The sequence below is a fragment of the Nerophis ophidion genome, linkage group LG06, assembly GCF_033978795.1.
Source record: "Nerophis ophidion isolate RoL-2023_Sa linkage group LG06, RoL_Noph_v1.0, whole genome shotgun sequence".
Taxonomy (NCBI): Eukaryota; Metazoa; Chordata; class Actinopteri; order Syngnathiformes; family Syngnathidae; genus Nerophis; species Nerophis ophidion.
Window position 1 is genome coordinate 29859669 of NC_084616.1, and position 21058 is coordinate 29880726.

Below are 21058 nucleotides of genomic sequence, written 5' to 3' on the forward strand. Positions count from 1 at the left end.
TGGAGCAAGAGCGACACCCGGTGGCCACGGGTGGGATAGGACGACAAAGAGAGGCTTAATGCGGCTGACATTTTCATCCAAACTACTGTGTTTTGGGGAGATTTTTGGTCGTCAGTAAAGTTCCAAAACACGTATTTCTTGTGAGACATATCATAAAAGTATGTCATATATATTTTTTCTAATGCCACCAACGTGACGAGGTAAGATTTTATTTAAAGGAAGATATTCCTCTTATAATATTAGAAAGGGGAATATGATGTTTTGGCTATTTGCCTGTTTTATCATGTAATATGATAAGAAATCAGCAGTGATTCTAAAAAAAATAAAAAAATACACTGCCATTGTTTAGTGTTGATCAGATAATGCTTTAACATGATTTTACATAAGCATATTTAAATTAACGATGAAATAGTCCATGACGTGATATTAATATTATATTATTCAGGGGACTAAAGTGGCACTAGTGTTTATTTTTGTTTATTTCGTTTTTGGCACATCCTTTTTTTTACAGCCTCGTAAATAATTCACAACACAGATGAAAATAACCGAGCAATGACTGTATACACTCGTATTATTTTTGATGACATTGCTGTTGCGAGCAGTGTGCTTTCAATTTGGCGGTCATTATACTGTACGTCTGAGTGCACTATTTTTTTTTTATATGTGTATTTATATTTCTAGTCCCGAGGAGCCGGTGTTTGTGTGTGTTTGTGCGTGTTTGTGTGTTTGTGTGTGTGTGTGTGAATTTAACACAATAATCAATATATGGATAAAATATTCCAACTTTAAAAAAAAAAGTATAATACATTGCATTCCGTCATGAAGCATAAGGGAACCAGCAGAATGTTATTGTGTGCACAGAAGTGTACGCATGGTTGGAATTGGACGCCCTGCTGCTATGCGTTTAATCTGCGCTGGTGCAGCTCTTGTGTGTTGAAACAATGTGGTGAGCACATGACGCTTGTGTTTGTCTGCTGTAATCAGTGTTTCATCCCTCGGATGGGCTGGGCAGCGTTAAGAAATAGAAAATGTTGCTGAAAGTATTTGATTAAAACAAAAACAAAAAAGAATACAATTTATGAAGCTTTCCTTTGTTTAATTTCGTGTGAAATTTTAATTTGAAACAGGACAGCGAAGATTGTTGTTGATTAAGTGTTTTGTTTGTATCCACGTAGTTCTTTTTGACAAAGCAGCAGATTGACACAGACACACACACACACACACACACACACTACACCAAAGAGCATTGAACGAGTTGAACCAGTTTGAAGAGCAACACAATTCCCTTATGTAATTCAAATCCAAATCATATACGTTGAAGACACGCATGAGCCACGTCTAATAAAAGTGGAAATAACGTGCGTGTCCGTGTTGTTTTCCGTGGAAGTATATATATTGAATTGTACAGCTTCTGCAAACTGGGACTAAATATTCACTCATACTGTATAAATGAAGTCGTGGGAAAGAGTCACTCTGGATCCACGCCTATAGTCATGTTATGCGTTGGGGGGCGGGGGGATAATGGGTTCTTGTAATTTAACGTATGCGGCGGTCAAGTTGTTTGTTGATTCACACTTGAGGTTTGCATTTGAGGCTGGCCAGACTGAAGTGTGTGTGTGTGTGTGTGTGTGTGTGTGTGTGTGTGTGTGTGTGTGTGTGTGTGTGCGCGCACGCGCGCGTTTGTGTGCATGTGCGTGTGTTTAGGGGGAGGGATTTTTTTCTACAATGTATGGTGCAACGTGTCGCTTTATTTAACTACTTTATTAACTACTCTCTATTTTATACTTACCTTTTTTTTTGCTTCAGTTGTCACATATACTGTAATATTGTACACGGTAATTGTGATTTGTTATGTATTGTATATCTCGTATGAAAATATAATAATACAACATATCAGTATATATTATATACTGTATGTGTAAATAATACGTATATGTTATATTTTATGTTGCCACTATAGTACATTTTTATACCTGCATTATCCTTTCCATCCTTACCCTTTCCATCCTTCAAACTTAGCTACTGTATGGAACAATTTCCCTTGTGGATCAATAAAGTTTGTCTAAGTCATTTGAATAAAATATGCAATGGTTTGTGTTGATCGACCACGTGAGAAAGTATAATTGCTACCAAATTACCCAATTAGGCCCAATTTAACTGGTCATATTAGCATTTTAACATTTAAATAAAAAAACAAAACATCTTATAATGAATATGTTTCATATTTTTCCACGCTTTTGCGTGCCATAATTTCTCCAACCACTCACGTCACATATTGATGGATAATGCACACCAGGTCGTTGTCATTTGGTAGTTGTTGAGATCTGCGTGACAAGAAGCTCCTGCTCCCCACTCTCTCTGTCTCTCGATATGTGTGTGTGTGTGTGTGTGTGTGTGTGTGTGTGTGTGTGTGTGTGTGTGTGTGTGTGTGTGTGAGTGTGTGTGTGTGTGTGTGTGTGTGTGTGTGTGTGTGTGTGTGTGTGTTATTGCACAAATCAGGAAGTACCAGGGTGACACCACTAATTTGCTCCTGGCAGCCTCTTTAAATATCTTTCCAACTGGATTCGAGCTTGTGCTTTGTGTCCCTCTTTCATGCAGGCTGTCCACTGCCTGCACAAGAGCAATTTTATGGCGCCAGAATCATGTACCTTCTTAATTAAAAACCAGAGTTGCAAGCGCCGTCACAGAAGTTACAAATGTTACAACACATACACACCTAAACACACCTCAGCACATGACGAATGGGCTCATGGAGAAAAAAAAATGCCTTGGGTTTGAGTAAGACTGAATTATTTTGCAAGGGGAAGCTGACAAATGTGTTCATGTAAATGAGAGCGTTTTTGAGGGTTATTTGTGCAGCAATAAGAAGAGGCTCGTTTTTTACTGCGTTCAACTGTTTTATTGCCCCATATAGAACCGGTTAGGTGCTGAGATGGAAGTATAGGAGAAAAAAGCAGCCAACAAAACTTGTATTATTAGTATTGGTTTGTGGAGAAAAACTAAGAAACTAAATAGTCACTTTTAACTTAAAACGGAGGGAAATTACAATAATATATTTATTTACAAATAAATGGAAATTCTACATTTCTATATTTGGGGGTTGGGGGGGGGGTGGTGTCATGTTCAAAACAAACTTTATTGATCCTCAATGGAAATTGACTGGGGAGCTTAACAATAACAAAAACAGTTGACTAAAATAGGGCAATTTATGAAATAAAATATAATAAACAACGCCAACTACAAGTGATAGAATATAATAAGACAAAAATCGAATGGGTATACAATAAAATACAATTAATTAAACAGGGTTCACTAAATTAGACAAATCAACATAATTACAAATTATATTTAAAATAATTTTAAAATCAACACTGTCCTATAGAATAGAATAGAATAGAATAGAATAGAATAGAATATAATAGAATAGAATAGAATAGAATAGAGTGGAGGTTATTGTCATTATATTTGCATATAACGAAATTAAGGACTCCAACTTAAGGTGCTGTAGTGGTAACAAATATGGGGTAAAAATAAATAACACACGAGGTAATAAAGGAAAAAACTAACAATTGAAATAAACGGACTACTATCCGATAAAAATAATAAGCAATTCTGTACAATATACAAAACACTATAGATCATGATTGAACCATGTATTACAGCTCTGTATTCATCTCTGATTGTATACTCTATTTTTAATCTTTTAAATAATATTTCTATAATGTATCACCTTTATTATTAAGGATTTAAGAAAAAGAATATAGGGATGATAAATTTAACACATAACCCTTGCCGTTATTAATGTAAAAAATACCAGATTAATCATGTATAAACACAGATGAATCACGCAATTTATTTTGAACATTTTTATTGTATATCTACAATAATTCACTGGCTAATAATAATTGCATTACTATTAGAGTAACATTTACATTAATTTACTGTGAAGTAAAATTCTGTATACATAAATACAAGGGCGCTGTATTTTGTACAGTAATGTGTTGTAATATGATATAATACTGTTTTGTTAAATGCTGATAAAGTGACCTGTGGTAAACTTCACTTCAAAAAAAACAAAAAAAGCAATAGCACTTTAGATAGAAACTGAACAGATACATGAATGAATAAATAAATAAATGACAATATTGCTGTGTGACATTCTCATAATACAAATGTTCCAAAATATTGCGTTTTTTTTTTTTTCAAGTTTCGTGATTTACTGTGATTGATTGTGATTCATCAAAATTACTGATAAAAAAAAGAATAACAGCACTAATAAAAACATGAGTGTTTAAAGTTAGATTTAAGTTATTTTGTTTGGTTATGCATGTATTAATTCTAAGGTGGTAAAAAAATAATAATTACCAAGCATAGTTTTCCTCACATCTGAGTCATTTTTATCATGTATCATCTTGGGGGCGGCATAGCGTAGTGCAGTGCTTCTCAAATGGGGGTACGCTTACCCCTGGGGGTACTTGAAGATATGCCAAGGGGTACGTGAGATTTTTCAAAAATATTCTAAAAATAACAACAATTCAGAAGTCCTTTAATAATATATTTATTGAATAATACTTCAAGAAAATATGAATGTAAGTTCATAAACTGTGAAAAAAAATGCAACACTGTAATATTCAGTGTTGTCAGCTAGATTTTTTTGTGGACATGTTCCATAAATATTGAGGTTAAAGATTTTTTTTTTTTGTGAAGAAATGTTAAAATTTAAGTTCATGAATCCAGATGGATCTCTATTACAATCCCCAAAGAGGGCACTTAAAGTTGATGATTACTTTTATGTGTAGAAATATGTATTTATAATTGAATCAGTTGTTTATTTTTCAACAAGTTTTTAATTATTTTTATATATTTTTTTCCAAATAGTTCAAGAAAGACCACTACAAATGAGGGATATTTTGCTATGTTGTACAATTTAATAAATCAGAAACTGATGACATAGTGCTGTATTTTACTTCTTTATCTCTTTTTTTCAACCAAAAATGCTTTGCTCTGATTAGGGGGTACTTGAATTAAAAAAAATGTTCACAGGGGGTACATCACTGAAAAAAGATTGAAAACCACTGGCGTAGTGGGTAGAGCGGCCGTGCCAGAAACCTGAGGGTTGCAGGTTCGCTTCCCACCTATTGACATCCAAATCGCTGCCATTGTGTCTTAGGGCAGGACACTTCACCCTTGCCCCCGGTGCCACTCACACTGGTAAATGAATGAATGATTGGTGGTCGGAGGGGCCGTAGGTGCAAACCGTCAGTCTACCCCAGGGCAGCTGTGGCTACCGATGTAGCTTACCACCACCAGGTGTGAATGAATGATGGATTCCCACTTCTCTGTGAGCGCTTTGAGGATCTAACAATAGAAAAGCGCGATATAAGTCTTACCCATTATTATTATTATTATGTTATTTTAAATGTCAAGACTGTTGACTCCCAAAAAAAAAAAAGAGAAAGAAAGTAACTCTTAGCAGCGCGGCTTGCTTAATTATAAAGCTGATTGCTTTGTTTTCCTGCAGTATATTTTCTTTTTCCCTTTAAACTTGAGACAGTTTATTCCGCCACATAAAAAACACGGTCATTTGACTCCCACCACATACACGCAAGTGCAAAAGTCACACTGAGGAGGACTCATGATGTCAGCGCGCACGTCAGGAAACATGTTCCACATCCCTGCTGCAGGAGAGCAAAAACCAGCACAGAGGAAAAAGAAGCCATGGGCGAATTGGATCTGGGCCCCCGTGTGGCAAAGAGTGGCAACACCACTACAAATGATCCAGGGCCAAGGTTGGTGGGTGTAGCCAAGGATGGGGGAAGGATGCGGGGGAGGGGATCCTGCAGCCTTGATCTCTGCTATGCTTGCCCCCCCCCCCCCCCTTATGACATTGTGCATATTATGGATGATCTTGATAGGACTCCACATACACACAAAAAATAAAAACATTCAGCAGAATACAGGTAAATGATACAAACCACGTAGGCAAAACAAGCTCCACTCATTATCATCCCCCTCCCCCCCATTTGAGATTTGACCACTGGGTCAGCCACAAGCAAAAATTAGTCGTATTCATGCAGAATTAAACACTTAACTATGCATGTAAGATAGACATAATTTAACAGATTGTTACAGGAGGTAAAAAGGCGGTAATTAAATGACACACACACACACACACACACACACACACACGCACACACACACTAGGAGAAAGTCTCCAGGCACAATAAAGACTATTTACTGGGCGTCCCAAAGCAGGCTAAGTTACCTGCTGTAGTTTTTAACGCCAGGGGTCAAAGTTGAAGCCTGCACACATTCCAGGTTCTGTTCCCACTCATTCTCATTGGCTCTTTCGGACAGACACACACACACACACACACACACACACACACACACACACACACACACACACACACACACACACACACACACACACACACACACACGCACACACACACTTACACACACATACACACACACACACACACACACATCCGGGCTAAAGGAGGGAGGGGAGAAGGCTCCTTGATTCCACTTTATTGCAGCGGGTTAAAGGTGAAGGCCTTGACATTATTGAAGTTCAAAGACTAGATTTCCTTATAAAATGTTGTGCAGTGGATATATTAGGAATAATATGCAGATATTATGAGAACAACATGATGGGGTTGGCGGAAAAAAGTTTAATTGTTTATGATGTTTGAATTGTTTGATTTCATGAATAATAAAACAAGTGCTGCAGGTTGTAAAACATGGGAGAATGTTTTTTTTTTTTGTTTTTTTTTAATATGCATGAAGATGAGTTTTAGGGGTATATGCAAAGTTACAGTACGAGTTCATGTCGAAAGCGTCTTGGCAAATGTACCCCCCTCGGACATGCGGCCTTGCATGTTTACTATTTACTGCGGAAGAGAACGCCTTTTCGGCCCGAACAGAAGGTGCAATTAAGAGTAAAAAATAGCCATTTAGTGCCTGTGTCTTTATGGCGGTGTCTAGACTGGACAACAAGAGTGGGGATTCCATTTAGTGGCCACTAAAAGAGCTTATCGTTGCACTCTCTGTCTTTCCAGTTTTTTGGGTGCAAAGCATGCATTGCTCCTCTTTTTTAAAGCGGCTTAAAATAGCCAGGAACAAAATTGGGGCAAGGCTGCGTGAAAGTGATCTGTTTTTACGTGTCTCGATTATGGACGTGGACACAATTTACGAGAGAAATCCGTCACGAATGCAGGTCATATTTATAGGCAGATGTTATTTCAGGTGCAGTTCAATAAAAGCACAAAAAAAAGTCAGAAATTTTTGCCTATATATTCTTTGAGTTTATTTGATATTATATTAATGATACACAGGTCGACAGTATGCCCGCCCCCTTCCCTCCCACACACACTTTCGCTCCCCACGTTATATGAAATCAAAAGCACCAAATAATTTAACAAGTATTGGTATTAAAGCTGTTAAAGGTGAAGGATAGCAGCAGTGAGATGTAGAGAAACGTATTTACAAAGTATACAACGGTGTGTGTGTGTGTGTGTGTGTGTGTGTGTGTGTGTGTGTGTGTGTGTGTGTGTGTGTGTGTGTGTGTGTGTGTGTGTGTGTGTGTGTGTGTGTGTGTGTGTGTGTGTGTGTTGGGTGGGAGGTTATAATTTCACAGATTGGACGTCACATTTGTTATTGCAGCTTGGAAAAATGTTTATATATATGTGTGTGTGTATATATACATATATATATATATAGTATATTCTGGTCGAGAAATAATTACAATTATATGATATATACATGGACCAGAGAGCTGGGGGAGGAAATATGTCCGCGCAATAAGGATTATTGTTATTACATTATATAAAAAAACTAAACAAAAAACATTCGGAATAAACATAAAAAGAGACAATACCAGCATCAGTGAATATTTGCAATAATTATAGGCCTATTTTCTGAGAACCAGCTAGAAATTCACCGCCACCCGTGCGCAATATAAGAAAATGGCAACTTTTTTTGTCAACCTCATGCAGGCCCTTTAAAAAAAGTCCACATTGCACTGTTGGTGATACAGTGGGTTTTTACACCCCACCCCTTTTTTGTTGTTTTTTTGTGAAGCCCAGTTTACTATAGTTTGAGTGGAACAATTGGCACTGACCGAGACTGTGACAATGCACGCTCCTCGCATGCCCACACTCACAACAAAGGGTTCCCGGAGAAGTACTGCAGGCGGTCCCTGCTCAGCTTCTTCTCCTTCATTCGTCTATTTTGAAACCAAATCTTCACCTGGCGGTCGGTGAGGTTCAACATGCGGGAGAGCTGCAGACGTTTCTCCTTGTTGATGTAAACGTTAAAGAAAAACTCTCGCTCCAGCTCACGGATCTGGAACTTGGAATAGGGACACCTCTTCTTTCTTGTGCGCGGGGTGCCTGCAAATGTAGAAAAAAAACAATAACAACAATTGAGGAGAGAACAGTGTGCAGAAAAAAAATTGGGGAATATAAAGTGTGGCTGTCGTGGAGAGCGTTAAAAATATCGAGGTAAATAACAGCAAGTGACAGCATCTAAGCATGTGTTTATCTCTTATAAATTGACGACAGCAAAAAGCATTCATCTGGAGCTCAACTCACAATTTACACACTCTTGGAACTCAGCACGAATTTGCAACCTTTGCAGTTCTACCTGGGTGATTTATTTATATATATATTTTTTGCAATAAACTATATATACATATATATATATATATATATTATAATATTGTGGTTAAAGTTGAGAGAGGGAACATTGAAAGTCCTTTTTACAAGAATCCACATTTCCTCTTATAAAAGTCCCACATATCCTTCTGGTGGTGTTGGGGCCAGCATGCATGCTAAGTGTGCAGCATGGCTAAAAAAAACATGCAGCCTTTTATATATATATAAATATAAAATACATTTCACAAGACGCCAACAGCAATGTTCTGCCCAATTGGTTTTTACACATCACACACACAAAAAACTCTTAAATGCAAGTTCACGATCAAAGTTGTCAAAATAGCTGTGTCTCTTTATAATAATAATAATGATAATGATAAGAACAATAATAATAAACACAACACACTCTCCCAGTGTGGTGTGTGTAAAACATGGCCATTTTTTTTTTGCGTCGTAAAGATTATTCTCATTGCAAGAAAGAGCTTTTTGTGAGGTTATAATAAAATCCTTTGAATGCTTATAAAAGTCCACATAAAGTGAGAACGACAAAACAGCGGGCTAGTCCCTTTAACCTCTTCCCCCATTTTACAGCTTCTACCTACTGGAGTGGCTGCTCTTGTTTCCGGTGCCTTCCTTGGTGGCTGCGGAGGACGACGTGCACGAACCGGAGTTGGTGTGCTCTTCATCCGGATCATCGTCGTCCGCGTCCGCGTCTTTGTCCTGATCCGAGGCAGCCGGGAGAGAGCCTGCCGAGCCGGACTGCTGCTGCTGGGGGTCGTTAGCTGCAACACCGCCTCCTCCACCGCCGCCGCCGCCTTGCAGCTTCCCCGCCTCGGCCTTTTGTAAACAAGAGTCCGTCTGATTGTCCGTGCTGCTACAGTACGCCGTCTCGAAAAAGCGGTCGAAGCCCTGCGGGAGGACGTTGTTTTTGGCCACGCCGGAGTAGAAGCCCGCGGAGGGGTGTCCGGAGCCCGGGTGGTGGTGGTGGTGATGTGCGTGATGGTGGCTGTACACGCTCTCGTTCTTCATCAGCATTTCTGTCATGGTGGAGGGCGGGAGGCAGTCCCGGTGCACCAGCTCCTCTCCGGCCGAGTAGCACGACGCGTAGTTGCTCCGGTGATGCCATTTGCTGGCCGCGTCCAAACCGTACGACACCTCCCGCACCGGCTGGGAGAGGTTCGTGGAGTACGGGTAGCTTATCTGCCGGGACGGGGCCTGCGGGAGGAAGGACGACACGGCGGAGAACTCGGGCACGTAGTAGGTGCAGCTGGGGAGGTAAAGGTTGGACGCACAGCCCGCCCTGTCCCCAAAGTCGGATGTCCGGTCCTTGCGCGTCTGGGAGCAGAAGTTGCCCAGGTTCACAGAGTTAAACATCTTTCGCGCTCCGTCGATAAAGATGTTTTGGATACGAGCTGCAGCACTCGAGAAAAATTTGGGAAGGCGAGATGACGCGCAATCCGTCTAAGTCGCCTGGCGGACACGTGATCGAAAGTAGATATTGTCATATATCAATTTGGAAGAGTTGCATGTGTAGGAGTGGTTGGGGTTTGTTACATCCACGGGGGGTGGGTTGGTGTGGCGGTGGTGGTGTAGGTGTGGAGGGGTGGGGGAGGAGGGGGGGGGGTGGAATGCTTCAAACGAATCATTTTCATACACAAAATCGAACACATGCGGAATTTTTTTGAGGGGGGATTTTTTTCGGACAATGTGACGATTAGTCGGCCATACTTTTGTTGGCGTAATGTATGCGTTTTCCGGCGTGTCGTGGCAGCTCACAGGTAAGACATGGTGTTGTTTTCGTGATTATTAATATGTGACATATCCTCCAACATGACATTTTATCCACAGCATTATTGACACTGACATTTACGCAGGGTAATATAAAATATGCCTTTGAAAATTGCGCGCTATATAAAGCATGTCAGTGCGTACAGCAGTCAAAGAACAATTGCGTATCATAATAAACAGGCTTAATCATGATTGTTTTCTCTGTGTGTGTGTGTGTGTGTTTTTTTCAGCAGGTATAGGGACTCTCACGTGCAGTCCACGGGCGCTGGTTTGTGCACGGAGGACCATCCTGCAGGACACTTTCACGCTGATCTGTCAGTGCATTCGTGATGCGTTTTGATTCCCGTTTTATTTCCACACCGGTGGCCAGGCAGGGCGAGCCTGTTGCTCCAGAGAGTATATTAAACACAGGTGTCAGCAGGCTTTACGTAACGTATTAATTTCTTATAAATGGTATTTTACGGGAGAGGAGGTGGGGGTGGTGGTGGGGGGGGGGGGGGGGGGGGGTCTGCTCAAATGAAAACACTGGCATGCATCTTGCACTTCATCGTCTATAATAAACGTGCTGTTAAACTAACATGCAGAATATACACACAAATGTGAGGTACATCTACTCGGATGTGCTTTGACTTTGGATCAGAAGAACCACCAGCTGGGACCTCTTTGCCTCTCCTTCCAGTAAGAAAATGCAACACCTCAGCTACTTTTATTCCTACTATGTTGTCGTTTTGCTCATTTCAGGTGACATAACATTTTTGCATTTGTTATTGGGATATTCAAATGTGTCGATTTTTATGTTTGGCTGATCCCTTTCGATCTAAAAAGTAAGTCCCAGCTTGCTGTATTTTTGCAGCTAAATTTCGAAATTAATCAGGCAGTGTGGTTGTTTTTTTTTTCTAATAAATTAACGAGTGGTTTTGAAAAAAAAAATGCGTTTGTGTGTTCTTTCCAGCCTCGTTGTAAACTTTTAACAGTTCTGTTGAGGGCCGTCTTGCACTCTATATAGACTAACAGATACAATAACACGGTGGAATTAATATAATGGCCTATTGTTTATGATTATTGGACACTTCCGAAATCCAACAGTGGACTTTTGAATTATTAGCCAATATTTTGATAGCACAAAAACGCACCAATGATTACTATACGAGTCAAATAACAATATCCATTTGGAGTTTTAAGATATCCCAGCTGCACTTGAAGGTAACACACAAGAAGACAGTATTGGTAGTAGTAGAAGTAGTAGTAGTAGTAGAATATAGTGTATGTAAGGAAAAAAGGTGGTAATGGCATTAGCTTGTTTACTGCCCTTAGTGACAAAAGCTTGTCTCACATGATGCATCCAAGTACAAAGAAAGCAGACAGCTGTCCAGACACAGCACTTGAATTTGACCACTAAAATCGTCTCTACGTCCACCATAAAACTTGCAATGGTTCTAGTAACACTAAATCCTTTTGTTCTACAAAAAAAAAACCATAAAGGCTGAGAATGAGGGGAATTTGGATTTCAGTCACCTGTAGATTATCTTCACGAAATACTGCGGTGCACACATTTTGTTAAAAAAAATAAAGAAAAACGTAAAGCGTTCAGTTAAAAAAAAAAATCTAAGTGAATGTAAAAAGTATCCTAGATATTTCCTTGAGGTCTGAACAATAGGACTAAAACAATATTTACGCGTGACGACATATGCACGGCAGATGCTATACAAGACTGGTAAGAAAATATTATTTCTTTTTTTAATCGGACATGCTATCAGGTTGCATCCACGGTGTCGTGCATTGACGTCGTCGTCAATCTATGCCATGAATAAGTGATCCAGCGATAATAATAAAACAAGAAATGGAATAAAAACTTATGTGGTGCAAAGGACTCCCCGGCATGAATTAAAGCGTCTAAAGCGACGGCCAATGGGCCCTTTTGCAGCATTTACATCGGGGCGTTTGTCATAATGTGTCAAAATGTGAGCAGCAAACGTCCATCACTTGGAAATATTTGTCTAGTGGGGGTTTTAAGGCTGCCTATCGCCGCACTGGTGCGCGCAGATTACCAAAGAATGAGGTTTATCATGTGTTTATTTCCTTGGATGGCTGACTCACAGCAGCTGATATTCTGCTCGCAGTAGGACCCTGGACAGCCTGTTTTGCTTGCACCAAAATACTGTTTGCACTCGAATGTCAGACCTTGTATTATCGATACCATGGAGACTCTAAAGCTTGCTTTAACTGATTATGCAATATTAGAAGGTGTTGTCCCAATGCATTCAGCCCACTTTGCGTGAAAGCCTTCTCTGTGGAATTTAAGCAATTTAAGCAAACTCGCTGCTTAATTACAATAGTTCACTGAGTTGTCACCCTCTTGTTAAGCTGATGTGCTCCAAAATAAAAGCGTTTTTTTTCTTCTTCTTTTTTATGAAGTTGCACAACACCAATTTAGAGCGCCTCCACCCGGTTAACACCGAGGATCCAAAACAGGAGCAGACCCTGCACGCAGAATGGCCGCCCTCTCTTTGCCTGTGGGCCGGCTCACCGTGGGGGGAAAGCCCGTGTAATCATGTTACTGTCCCCTCATGGCCTAGATAAGTTTAATTGGATGTAAGTCGGCCTGTTAAACTTGGCTGCGTGAGGTTGCGAACACTTTCAAGCCACACTAAAGAGGCTTGTTTTTTTTTTCTTCTTCCTTTTTTTTTAACTGAGCTCTCCGTGAATGCACCACGCGTGAAGCCTCTGTGGCTATAACAAAAGCGCGCAAGATAAGAGACTTTCATCTCCAGAGTGTATTTCTCCGACCCCTGCGAGCACATAAAGCTCCCACAATCACTTGGTGACTTGCCCCTTATTATTATAATTAAGTATGTAATAATTGCGCGTCACTAGCAATCGGTCGCAAAGGAGGAAAAAAAATGTTTATTATTTTTTGAGCGTGCACGTTAATTTTTCAGCAATTTAGAAAATAATTTATAAAATTTTCTGTGGTCTTCTCCGCCAAAGGAATGGCTTGAATATTTCTTTGCAGACAGGTGTTGTCAAAAAGTGGAATATATTTTAGAGCTGCTATTTTTGCCTTTAAAAGATATGTGGTGATATCAGCCAGTAGCTTATTGCTTAAATATCATTTTAGGTGACAAACGAAACATAATATTATTATTTTAACATTTAACACATAGACGAATTGGCTACTTTTCATTATCATGTCAAATATGCGGTCCGAAAACCAAAGAGCTTTGGAATGGTTAAACTAGTATTCTAGTATATGGATATTTATAAATAATTTAAAAGTGTTCCCACGTCAAAGACAATTATTGGAAAAACTATTGTTTAAACATATGTGTTTTTATTTCTATTTTGTTTCCTAACTTTTCAAGTTCCTACAAAAACACAATAATCTAATCCATTATTATTATTATCATGGTTGTTATTATTGATTTGTTACTTTTCAGTGACAAAGAAAATCTAAAGTTTGTTTTAACAAAACCCTAACGCAAAAAAATAGTTAATTTTTAACACACAAAATAGTTCATTTTTAAAACTAGAGAGACACACAAACACGTTTTTACACACGAATTAGGCATAAATTAAAATGGATGATTTTGACAAAATGTGTTTGTGTTCGGAGGGCGAGGAGGCAGTAAAGTTAACGTCAACTGTATTTGTGTTAAGTTAATACATGACGACGAGCTATTAAACTATCTTTAGTGAGGACCTAGAAAAAACAATTTACATTTTCTGCAAAAGTAAAAGTGGGTTAAGTAAAACTATACTTTGACGTTTAGTGAATTGTTTTTTGGGAGTCAATTGAAGAACGATGCGGAATGAATACTTTTCAAACTTTTGAGAAAAGAACATGCGTTAAAGCTCCCATATTTGCTCTAACATGATAAATTCAAATAATATACAATACAGAACAAATAATTGCAACAACGTCACTGCACCGACCTGACACCTAAATGCTCACGACAGACCAAAAACTACAATATTATAAAAAAGCTGTAGTGGTCATGCACGACGCCTTCAATGTGGCCGTTTTTTGTTTGTTTTTTTCCACACAATGTTTTCCCCCCTTCTTTTCTGTCAATTAGAGACAAGTGCTTGGTAGTGTGAAGGCAGCAATGAAACATTACACAAGCTTGTTGCGAAGTGAGAAGATGTGAGATATATATATGGCAACTCATCTAAACATCATGTCAAAATCAATAAATGAGAGCTTGGAAAGAAGAAAAGCGAATTGGACCTCTTCTGTTTTTTTTTTTCTTATGTGAACTATTCGACCAGTGCAGGAGACACACACACACACACACACACACACACACACACACACACACACACACACAAACACACGCACACACACACGCACACAAACATATGCACGCGCACTCACACTCATGCGTGCGGACCCACACACAGCAAGGCAGGGACAACACTGCATGGCGTCTACTTTTCGCGCCACGAAGGTATAAGGAGCAGCTCTATATGTGGCCCATGTGACACAAGTTCTCTGCGAAGGGCACCGTGAAGCTCACTGACCTTTGAGACGTGGAGACAGGCCGCCATAAACACATTTGGTCAGTCTCAAAGTCAAACTTGGTCCTGAGCATGCAGTGACACACAGCTATTGTTCCAAAGTCCTGCAAAGCCCCCAGCAGGCTTTTACTATCCGGATGTTTCAAGGTTCCCCCGCACTGACCACTGTTTTCTTTCCAGGGGGGTTTCTTTTATCGGGGGAAAGTGAATGCAGCCAATTAGAACACATGCACACACACACACACGCACACACACACACACGTACACACACTACAGGCAAATGTGCTAACGCAAAACTCATATTGGGACAAAGGGAGAAGAAGCCAAAATGGGGAAAAAAAGAGGCAACGCAGCCAAAGTTTGCTTTGAGAAGTTCAAGTTAAAGTTGCGTGTTGAGACCTCATGAAGCCTCCCCAACTTAACAACACGTTTGCAGGAATCCACAAACATTTCTGCAAGTTTTGGCACACATGTAGAGATACTTGCAAAAAAAAAAACCCCAAAAAACCCTTTAGGCATATAAAATGCAATACAATCTCATTATCTTCGAAAATGTCTGAGTTAGATTTTAACGATGCATTTTTTGGGGGGGTGTTTCGGTGTCTGGGACTGACCTTGGTTGTTTAAATATGTGCCCTATACAGAGTTGTGTAGGCCAAGCAAAGGTGCAAGATGGAGCATTTTGCATCCATTACGCACCGGCAGGTCACTTCACAAGGCAGCAAACAAACATGAATGAACCTGTTTATCTCCCTTCATGGCCAACTGCGCGTTTGACAGCTAAAAATATTCCTGATGGACTCATATCACTTCTTGTTATTCCATCGCCGTTTGGGCGTTGCGTTCGATGCGGGATGTATTTACTTCAGCTATGATTAAAAATTGCTTTTGGGAAAAAAAAAATCAAAGCACGTGGAGCGGGTAGGGACGTGACGAGTGACGTGGATTTAGGATTGAAGTCCTGCGTGGACTTATTTGAGGAATTCCATGTGCGGGATTCTTCAACTCCAGCTGTTTGTCATCATCTGCGAGCCACAAAAAAAGTGGTTCTCCAAAAATATGCCAACGTGGAGGGTTATTTTTTCTTTGCAAAAAAAAAAAAGCATCCTAAGTTGTCCCACCATTTCAAATAATACACAATTTAGATCAATACATTTTATCAGAGCGGATTTGTGGTGAATTTGAATATGCACGAGTTAACGAAATAGCTCACTAGAGGCCACGATATAAGAAAATACACAGTCAGCAACTATGAGCTCAAAGCCATTCGTGCCCTGACAAGTCCATTTCCACTGGCTTAATTAATGACATTTCGCGGTGTAAGACATAGTTGGCGGGTGAGAGTGGCCTGAAAAGACAACAAACAGCAAACGGTTCCACTGCTGAGGACACACACATGCATGCAGCTCAGAAGGAAGGGACATACACACACAAACACACACAATCTCAATCAAACACACACACAGCAATCCATTGCTTTACTCTTCCTTACCAGTAGGGAGAGCTTTGCGGGTGTTACGTTTATGCAATAAAGTCATTTAATATGCATGTGTGAACACTTCTACAGGGCAGGGGGTGCAAGTTAAAATAGTATGTGTCCGGTGGGCTTAGAACCCCATTAGTGACTTTACACATATTTAGCTGCATCTTATAAGCATATGTTAAGGTTTTTTTTTAATCACAAGAAAATGCATATCCATATTCCAAGACCATTTGTCATGTTTTTTTGTATTTTTTTTTAGTTTATTTATTTATTTTTTTTTGAATGTAGAGTTGTTATTTATTTTTATGCATATAAGGCGTCCCTATAATAAAACAAGGCCGGCCTGTGTGGGCTCCTATTGCCTCTCGTGCACAGCGTGTGCAATTATGTGCCAACAAAACACCCCTTCAAATACTTCCAAATGTGCCATTTACTGTTCAGATCTGCACTTCATTGCCGCCGACGCGTATATTTTGGGAGCATGTCAGGGTCCAGTAACGTAATCACACAAGTCGGGCCCCAATGACAAGACTGAGGGAACAAGCCATAAACATTGCAATATTCTGTTTATTGAAGACCGTACGCATATACATTCATATCAGTATTACTTTATACAAGACAATGAAGCAATCCTTACAAGCGCAAAGAAAGGAATGCAAATGAGGGACGAAATCAAATGAACCATCATGACAAACGACTACTACACTGAGGGTACTATGTCTATTTTTTTTTTGGGGGGGTCGGGGGGATACTTTTGTTTATAAGAAACTTTGGCAGTATATAATATAATAGGCCTTCAATTCCAACCCCTCTACGACGACAGATAGGCTATGGAATGCAACATTATTGTTCAAGACGATCAATAATATAAAGTTCCATTACGTATAGCAATAACGGACCCTGCGAGGATAGCTGGATCCAAACAATCGAGTAACATGAGTATAATTACATTTTACAAAGTTATACACGAGTACAAGGTGGGGGGGAGACAACACGGAGAAAGGCCCCCGCGAGATCGCGCATCCTTCCGCCTCCATATTTGTTGGCCCTTCCCAAAATATCATAACGTAAACAATTATACATTCGTTGTTGGTGACGAAAAAACGCTTGTTCATGTTTGAAATTGTACAAGAAGAAAAAATGTTTAAAAAAATATATAAGAAAATATAGAGATGAAGAAAAAAGTCACCTAAATAAAAAAGTGTCCCGCTTAATATGACTTATAATTATTTCACATTAATAACATGCTGCAAATACACTGCTCACTGCTACAGTTTACTCGTTAGACTTGACAGATGGCGCACTGCATTCGCCCCGCTATAAGGTCGCACACACGAACTGATATTATTGGTATTATTCATTGAGATATCTACTTATGTGAGCACCAAAAAGTATACAAAGGCCTTGTTTTTTTTTTTTTTTTTTTTTTTTTTTTTTTTTTTTAAAAAGGGGCGCACCTTCACAGGCACTAAATACATGAATTAATATTGTTTAGTCTTCTAAAAATCTGGACATGGACATCAGTTGCCTGGTATAATATTGTTGTTTTTAAAACCAATTGAATCATTGCAATGCATGTCAACAAAGGCGATATATGCACTGAGTTTGCGCGACTTTTAAGCCTTCGTGCAGGCTTCCTGCCCGTGACCATGAACGTGCGTGGCCCAGATATGGGATGTCCTGCACACATTTTGTGTGTGTGGAAGTGGATTCCACTTTTAACACATTCACGGAATGATTGCGTGGATGCAACCACCCTAAGGGGCATATTTATTTTTCAATTGTATTTTTTTTCTTTCAGGTTTTTAAACAAAAATAATAGGCCTTATAAAAAACTTCCCACTCTCGCGCACACACACACGCGCACACAGAAACGCTCAATTAGGGTGTTGTTGCGAACACATTTTCCTCAAATTAGGGAGTTGTAGTCAACTCTAAAACTATAGAAGCCCCCCCATACCCACCCACCCACCCACCCAGAAATTGTGCGATGGCAGCAAAAGTATAAGAGAATGTGATGAAAGAGGAAAAGAAAAACTATGAGCGTAATGTGAGAGATGGACATGAAGGTGTGCATGCACAGAAAGAAGACCCATATGAGAAGGTTTGGCTCTTTTTAGTACTTTTTCTTTGTTTTTCTTTTTTTTTTTTTTTGTTGTTGGGTTTTTTTCTATAACGGATTCACCTTCCCGCAGCCGCATCACCACTAAAAGTAGGCCAGAGCTTGCTCCCTCAGCATGAGTCTCTTCTTCTTCATCCTGCGGTTCTGGAACCAGATTTTGACCTGCTGGTCGCTGAGGTTGAGCCGGTCCGAGAGCTCCCTCCGCCGCTGCCTGGTGATGAACTCGTTCAGCATGAATTCGCCCTCCAGCTCGGCCAGCTGAAGTTTGGAATAGGGCTTGCGCTTCTTCCTGGTCCGGGTGTGCATCGGGTACCACGGGGCACCTGGAGGAAGGAAGAGGAGGAAGATGGTGAAGAAGTAGGGGAGGAGGAGGAGCATGCACCGCATTAGTCACCACAGTTGCAAAATCACGGTCACCTCCAAGGTTATGGAGAGTCTGGAGGGGCGTCTTGTCTATAGGGGGTGGGGGGGGTGTGGCTCTCTGAGAGTTACTAATTCATTTAACAATCTAAAATAATCAAGGGGCATGAACATATCGCATCATGTTTGCAGACATGAACTCTGCCTTGCATTAGTAATCAGACAAAGCCTACAATGCCATTTGTTTTATCCCTTCCTGCGTGGATGACATCTCCACATTCCAGCAGGAAGCGAAATGCTAAATAAACATCTTTCATTTCTGCCCCTCCACGCAGGCCAACAGAGCGCTTTGTGTCGCCCAAAGTTTTACTGTTGCAGTTAAAGTTGCATTAACGTGATAATTAACCCGGTGCCTGCTTTATTTGCCAGTTTCCCAGCACGTTAAATTAGTCTTGAGTACACATGCAACAGATATTAATCCCGTTTACAAGTCATTAAACAACAAGGGAGAGGGTAAAAAAAAAGTCTTGGAGAGGCGGATCTCAGCTCCCTTCCTATGTTCCATCATGAACGTTAGCGCGCCATTTCTAAGCACCAATTAAGAGGCAAAAGTGCCAGGGATGAGGTGCAGGCATGCAGGAAGATGATGACGGCCTTGGGAAGGGGGGAAACGGGTTCTCCACGGTGGAGTGGACGCACAAAAAGCACATGGCGTGAGGAGTACTTTAGGGCAACCCCTAGTGGCGTGTGCGCACCACGCAAGTCTTATAATGATGCGTTTCTATACATCCGTGCAAACGCAGTGTGCGTGTTTTTTAATTAATATTATTATCATATATGGTTATAAAGGATGCACAAAAGGATGCAGCACCTACCTCCGCCTGCGGCTATGTTGTTCGCATGGCTTCCCGGGGACACCAAGCTCTGCGTGTCGCTGGATGGAGGCTTGCTGTTCTCATTCAGCAATGACGAGCTGGAGTCGGACTCCATGGATTGACAAGACGGAGGGTCCTGCGTCAACTGCTCGCTGCCGTACTCGTATTTGGAGAAGGCGGCCGCGGCTGTGGCGGCTGCGGGGCCGATCCCGGCGTGCATCCCGTGATCGGATGCGAGGGATGAGGAGGATGTGTCCCTCGCCCGGCTGTCCTCCCGCTTCAGGCCACCTGAGCCGCCGCCGCCGCTGCCGCCGCCGCCGCCGCCGCTGCACGCCTCCCTGGCTCCGTTGCCGTAGTAACACTTGGCCTCCTCGGCTCTGCTGATCTCACACGAGCGGTTGAAGGAGGGGTTAATGGACACCGGGCTGCTGAAGTAGGACTGGGAGTATCCATTGCACGGCTCCGAAGGATTCCACGGGAGGGAGCAAACGTTGTCCCTCCTCGGGTAGGAGAGAGACGGCAGCCCCGCCAGTTGTCCCCCCGAGGCTCGAAAATTGGGAAAATAAAAGGTGTCTCCAGTGTGGATGTTTACCAAAGGTCCCACAAACCCCGGATTAAGGAGATTATGCTCGCCCATTTCCGCGGGCCCGACCAACAGCTTCTAGTTTATTGCAATCTGACATTTAACATAGTTAAACCTGGGGGGCCTCCTGATTGGTCACCCTCAGACCACGTGTCCGGGCCAAGTTCTGCTACACGGGGTACCACCCACTCTCCGTGGCTCAGACAAAACAAAACGTTAACTCCTCTATATCACCGCTATATATGTTTTTTTTGTCAGTTTTTTTTTAAATGACCGTAAATGTGTTTTTATTTAAGAAACAAAATGTACAATCTTGTTTCATTTTCAGATTTGAGTCACGGGGCCGAAAGGAGGCAGTGCTGCTGCAAACGCCTTCTTTTGTTGAAAAAAAGAAGAAGAAAAAAAAAAAAAAAGAAAAGAGGAAGAAAAAAAAACCTCCCACACTACTAAAGGAGCTGTCCGTGGCCTCGTTTAATACCTTTACAAGCTGGCAAAAGTTTTTATTTTTTCTTAAATGCTGTATCTCGTGAAAACTGTGTTCTTTCTTTCTTTCAATGATGCTTCTATGTGGCATCTTGTACCAAATTATGGTTGAATTCCTTGTCACATAAAGACGTGATGTCCCAATTTTACAAGCCTGTTTTAAAGAAAAGACTGATGCTCATTGCA

General features: G+C 40.7%; 2 protein-coding genes across 2 annotated transcripts; both read right to left on the reverse strand.

The window, feature by feature from the left end:
* Positions 1-7514: 7514 nt before the first annotated feature.
* On the reverse strand, positions 7515-10176 carry hoxc11a (homeobox C11a). Its single transcript, XM_061903311.1, has 2 exons — positions 9263-10176; positions 7515-8396 (listed from the first exon to the last, which is right to left on the reverse strand). The coding sequence occupies exons 1-2, from the start codon at positions 10032-10034 to the stop codon at positions 8164-8166; spliced, it is 1005 nt and encodes a 334-aa protein (XP_061759295.1). The 5' UTR covers positions 10035-10176; the 3' UTR covers positions 7515-8163.
* On the reverse strand, positions 8274-20591 carry hoxc12a (homeobox C12a). The gene is made up of 3 exons (XM_061903312.1): positions 19807-20591; positions 18635-18894; positions 8274-8396 (listed from the first exon to the last, which is right to left on the reverse strand). Exons 1-2 carry the CDS (start codon positions 20441-20443, stop codon positions 18656-18658), a joined length of 876 nt encoding a protein of 291 aa, XP_061759296.1. The 5' UTR covers positions 20444-20591; the 3' UTR covers positions 8274-8396; positions 18635-18655.
* Between the last annotated feature and the right edge of the window lie 467 nt (positions 20592-21058).

Excerpts from the sequence above, each read along its gene's own strand:
- hoxc11a (XM_061903311.1), bottom strand. The coding sequence starts at position 10,034 with ATGTTTAACTCTGTGAACCTGGGCAACTTCTGCTCCCAGACGCGCAAG. Across the intron at positions 8,397-9,262 it reads AAACAAGAGCAGCCACTCCA|GCACCCCGCGCACAAGAAAG; the intron begins GTAGGTAGAAGC and ends CTACATTTGCAG.
- hoxc12a (XM_061903312.1), bottom strand. The coding sequence starts at position 20,443 with ATGGGCGAGCATAATCTCCTTAATCCGGGGTTTGTGGGACCTTTGGTA. Across the intron at positions 18,895-19,806 it reads CAACATAGCCGCAGGCGGAG|GTGCCCCGTGGTACCCGATG; the intron begins GTAGGTGCTGCA and ends TCCTTCCTCCAG.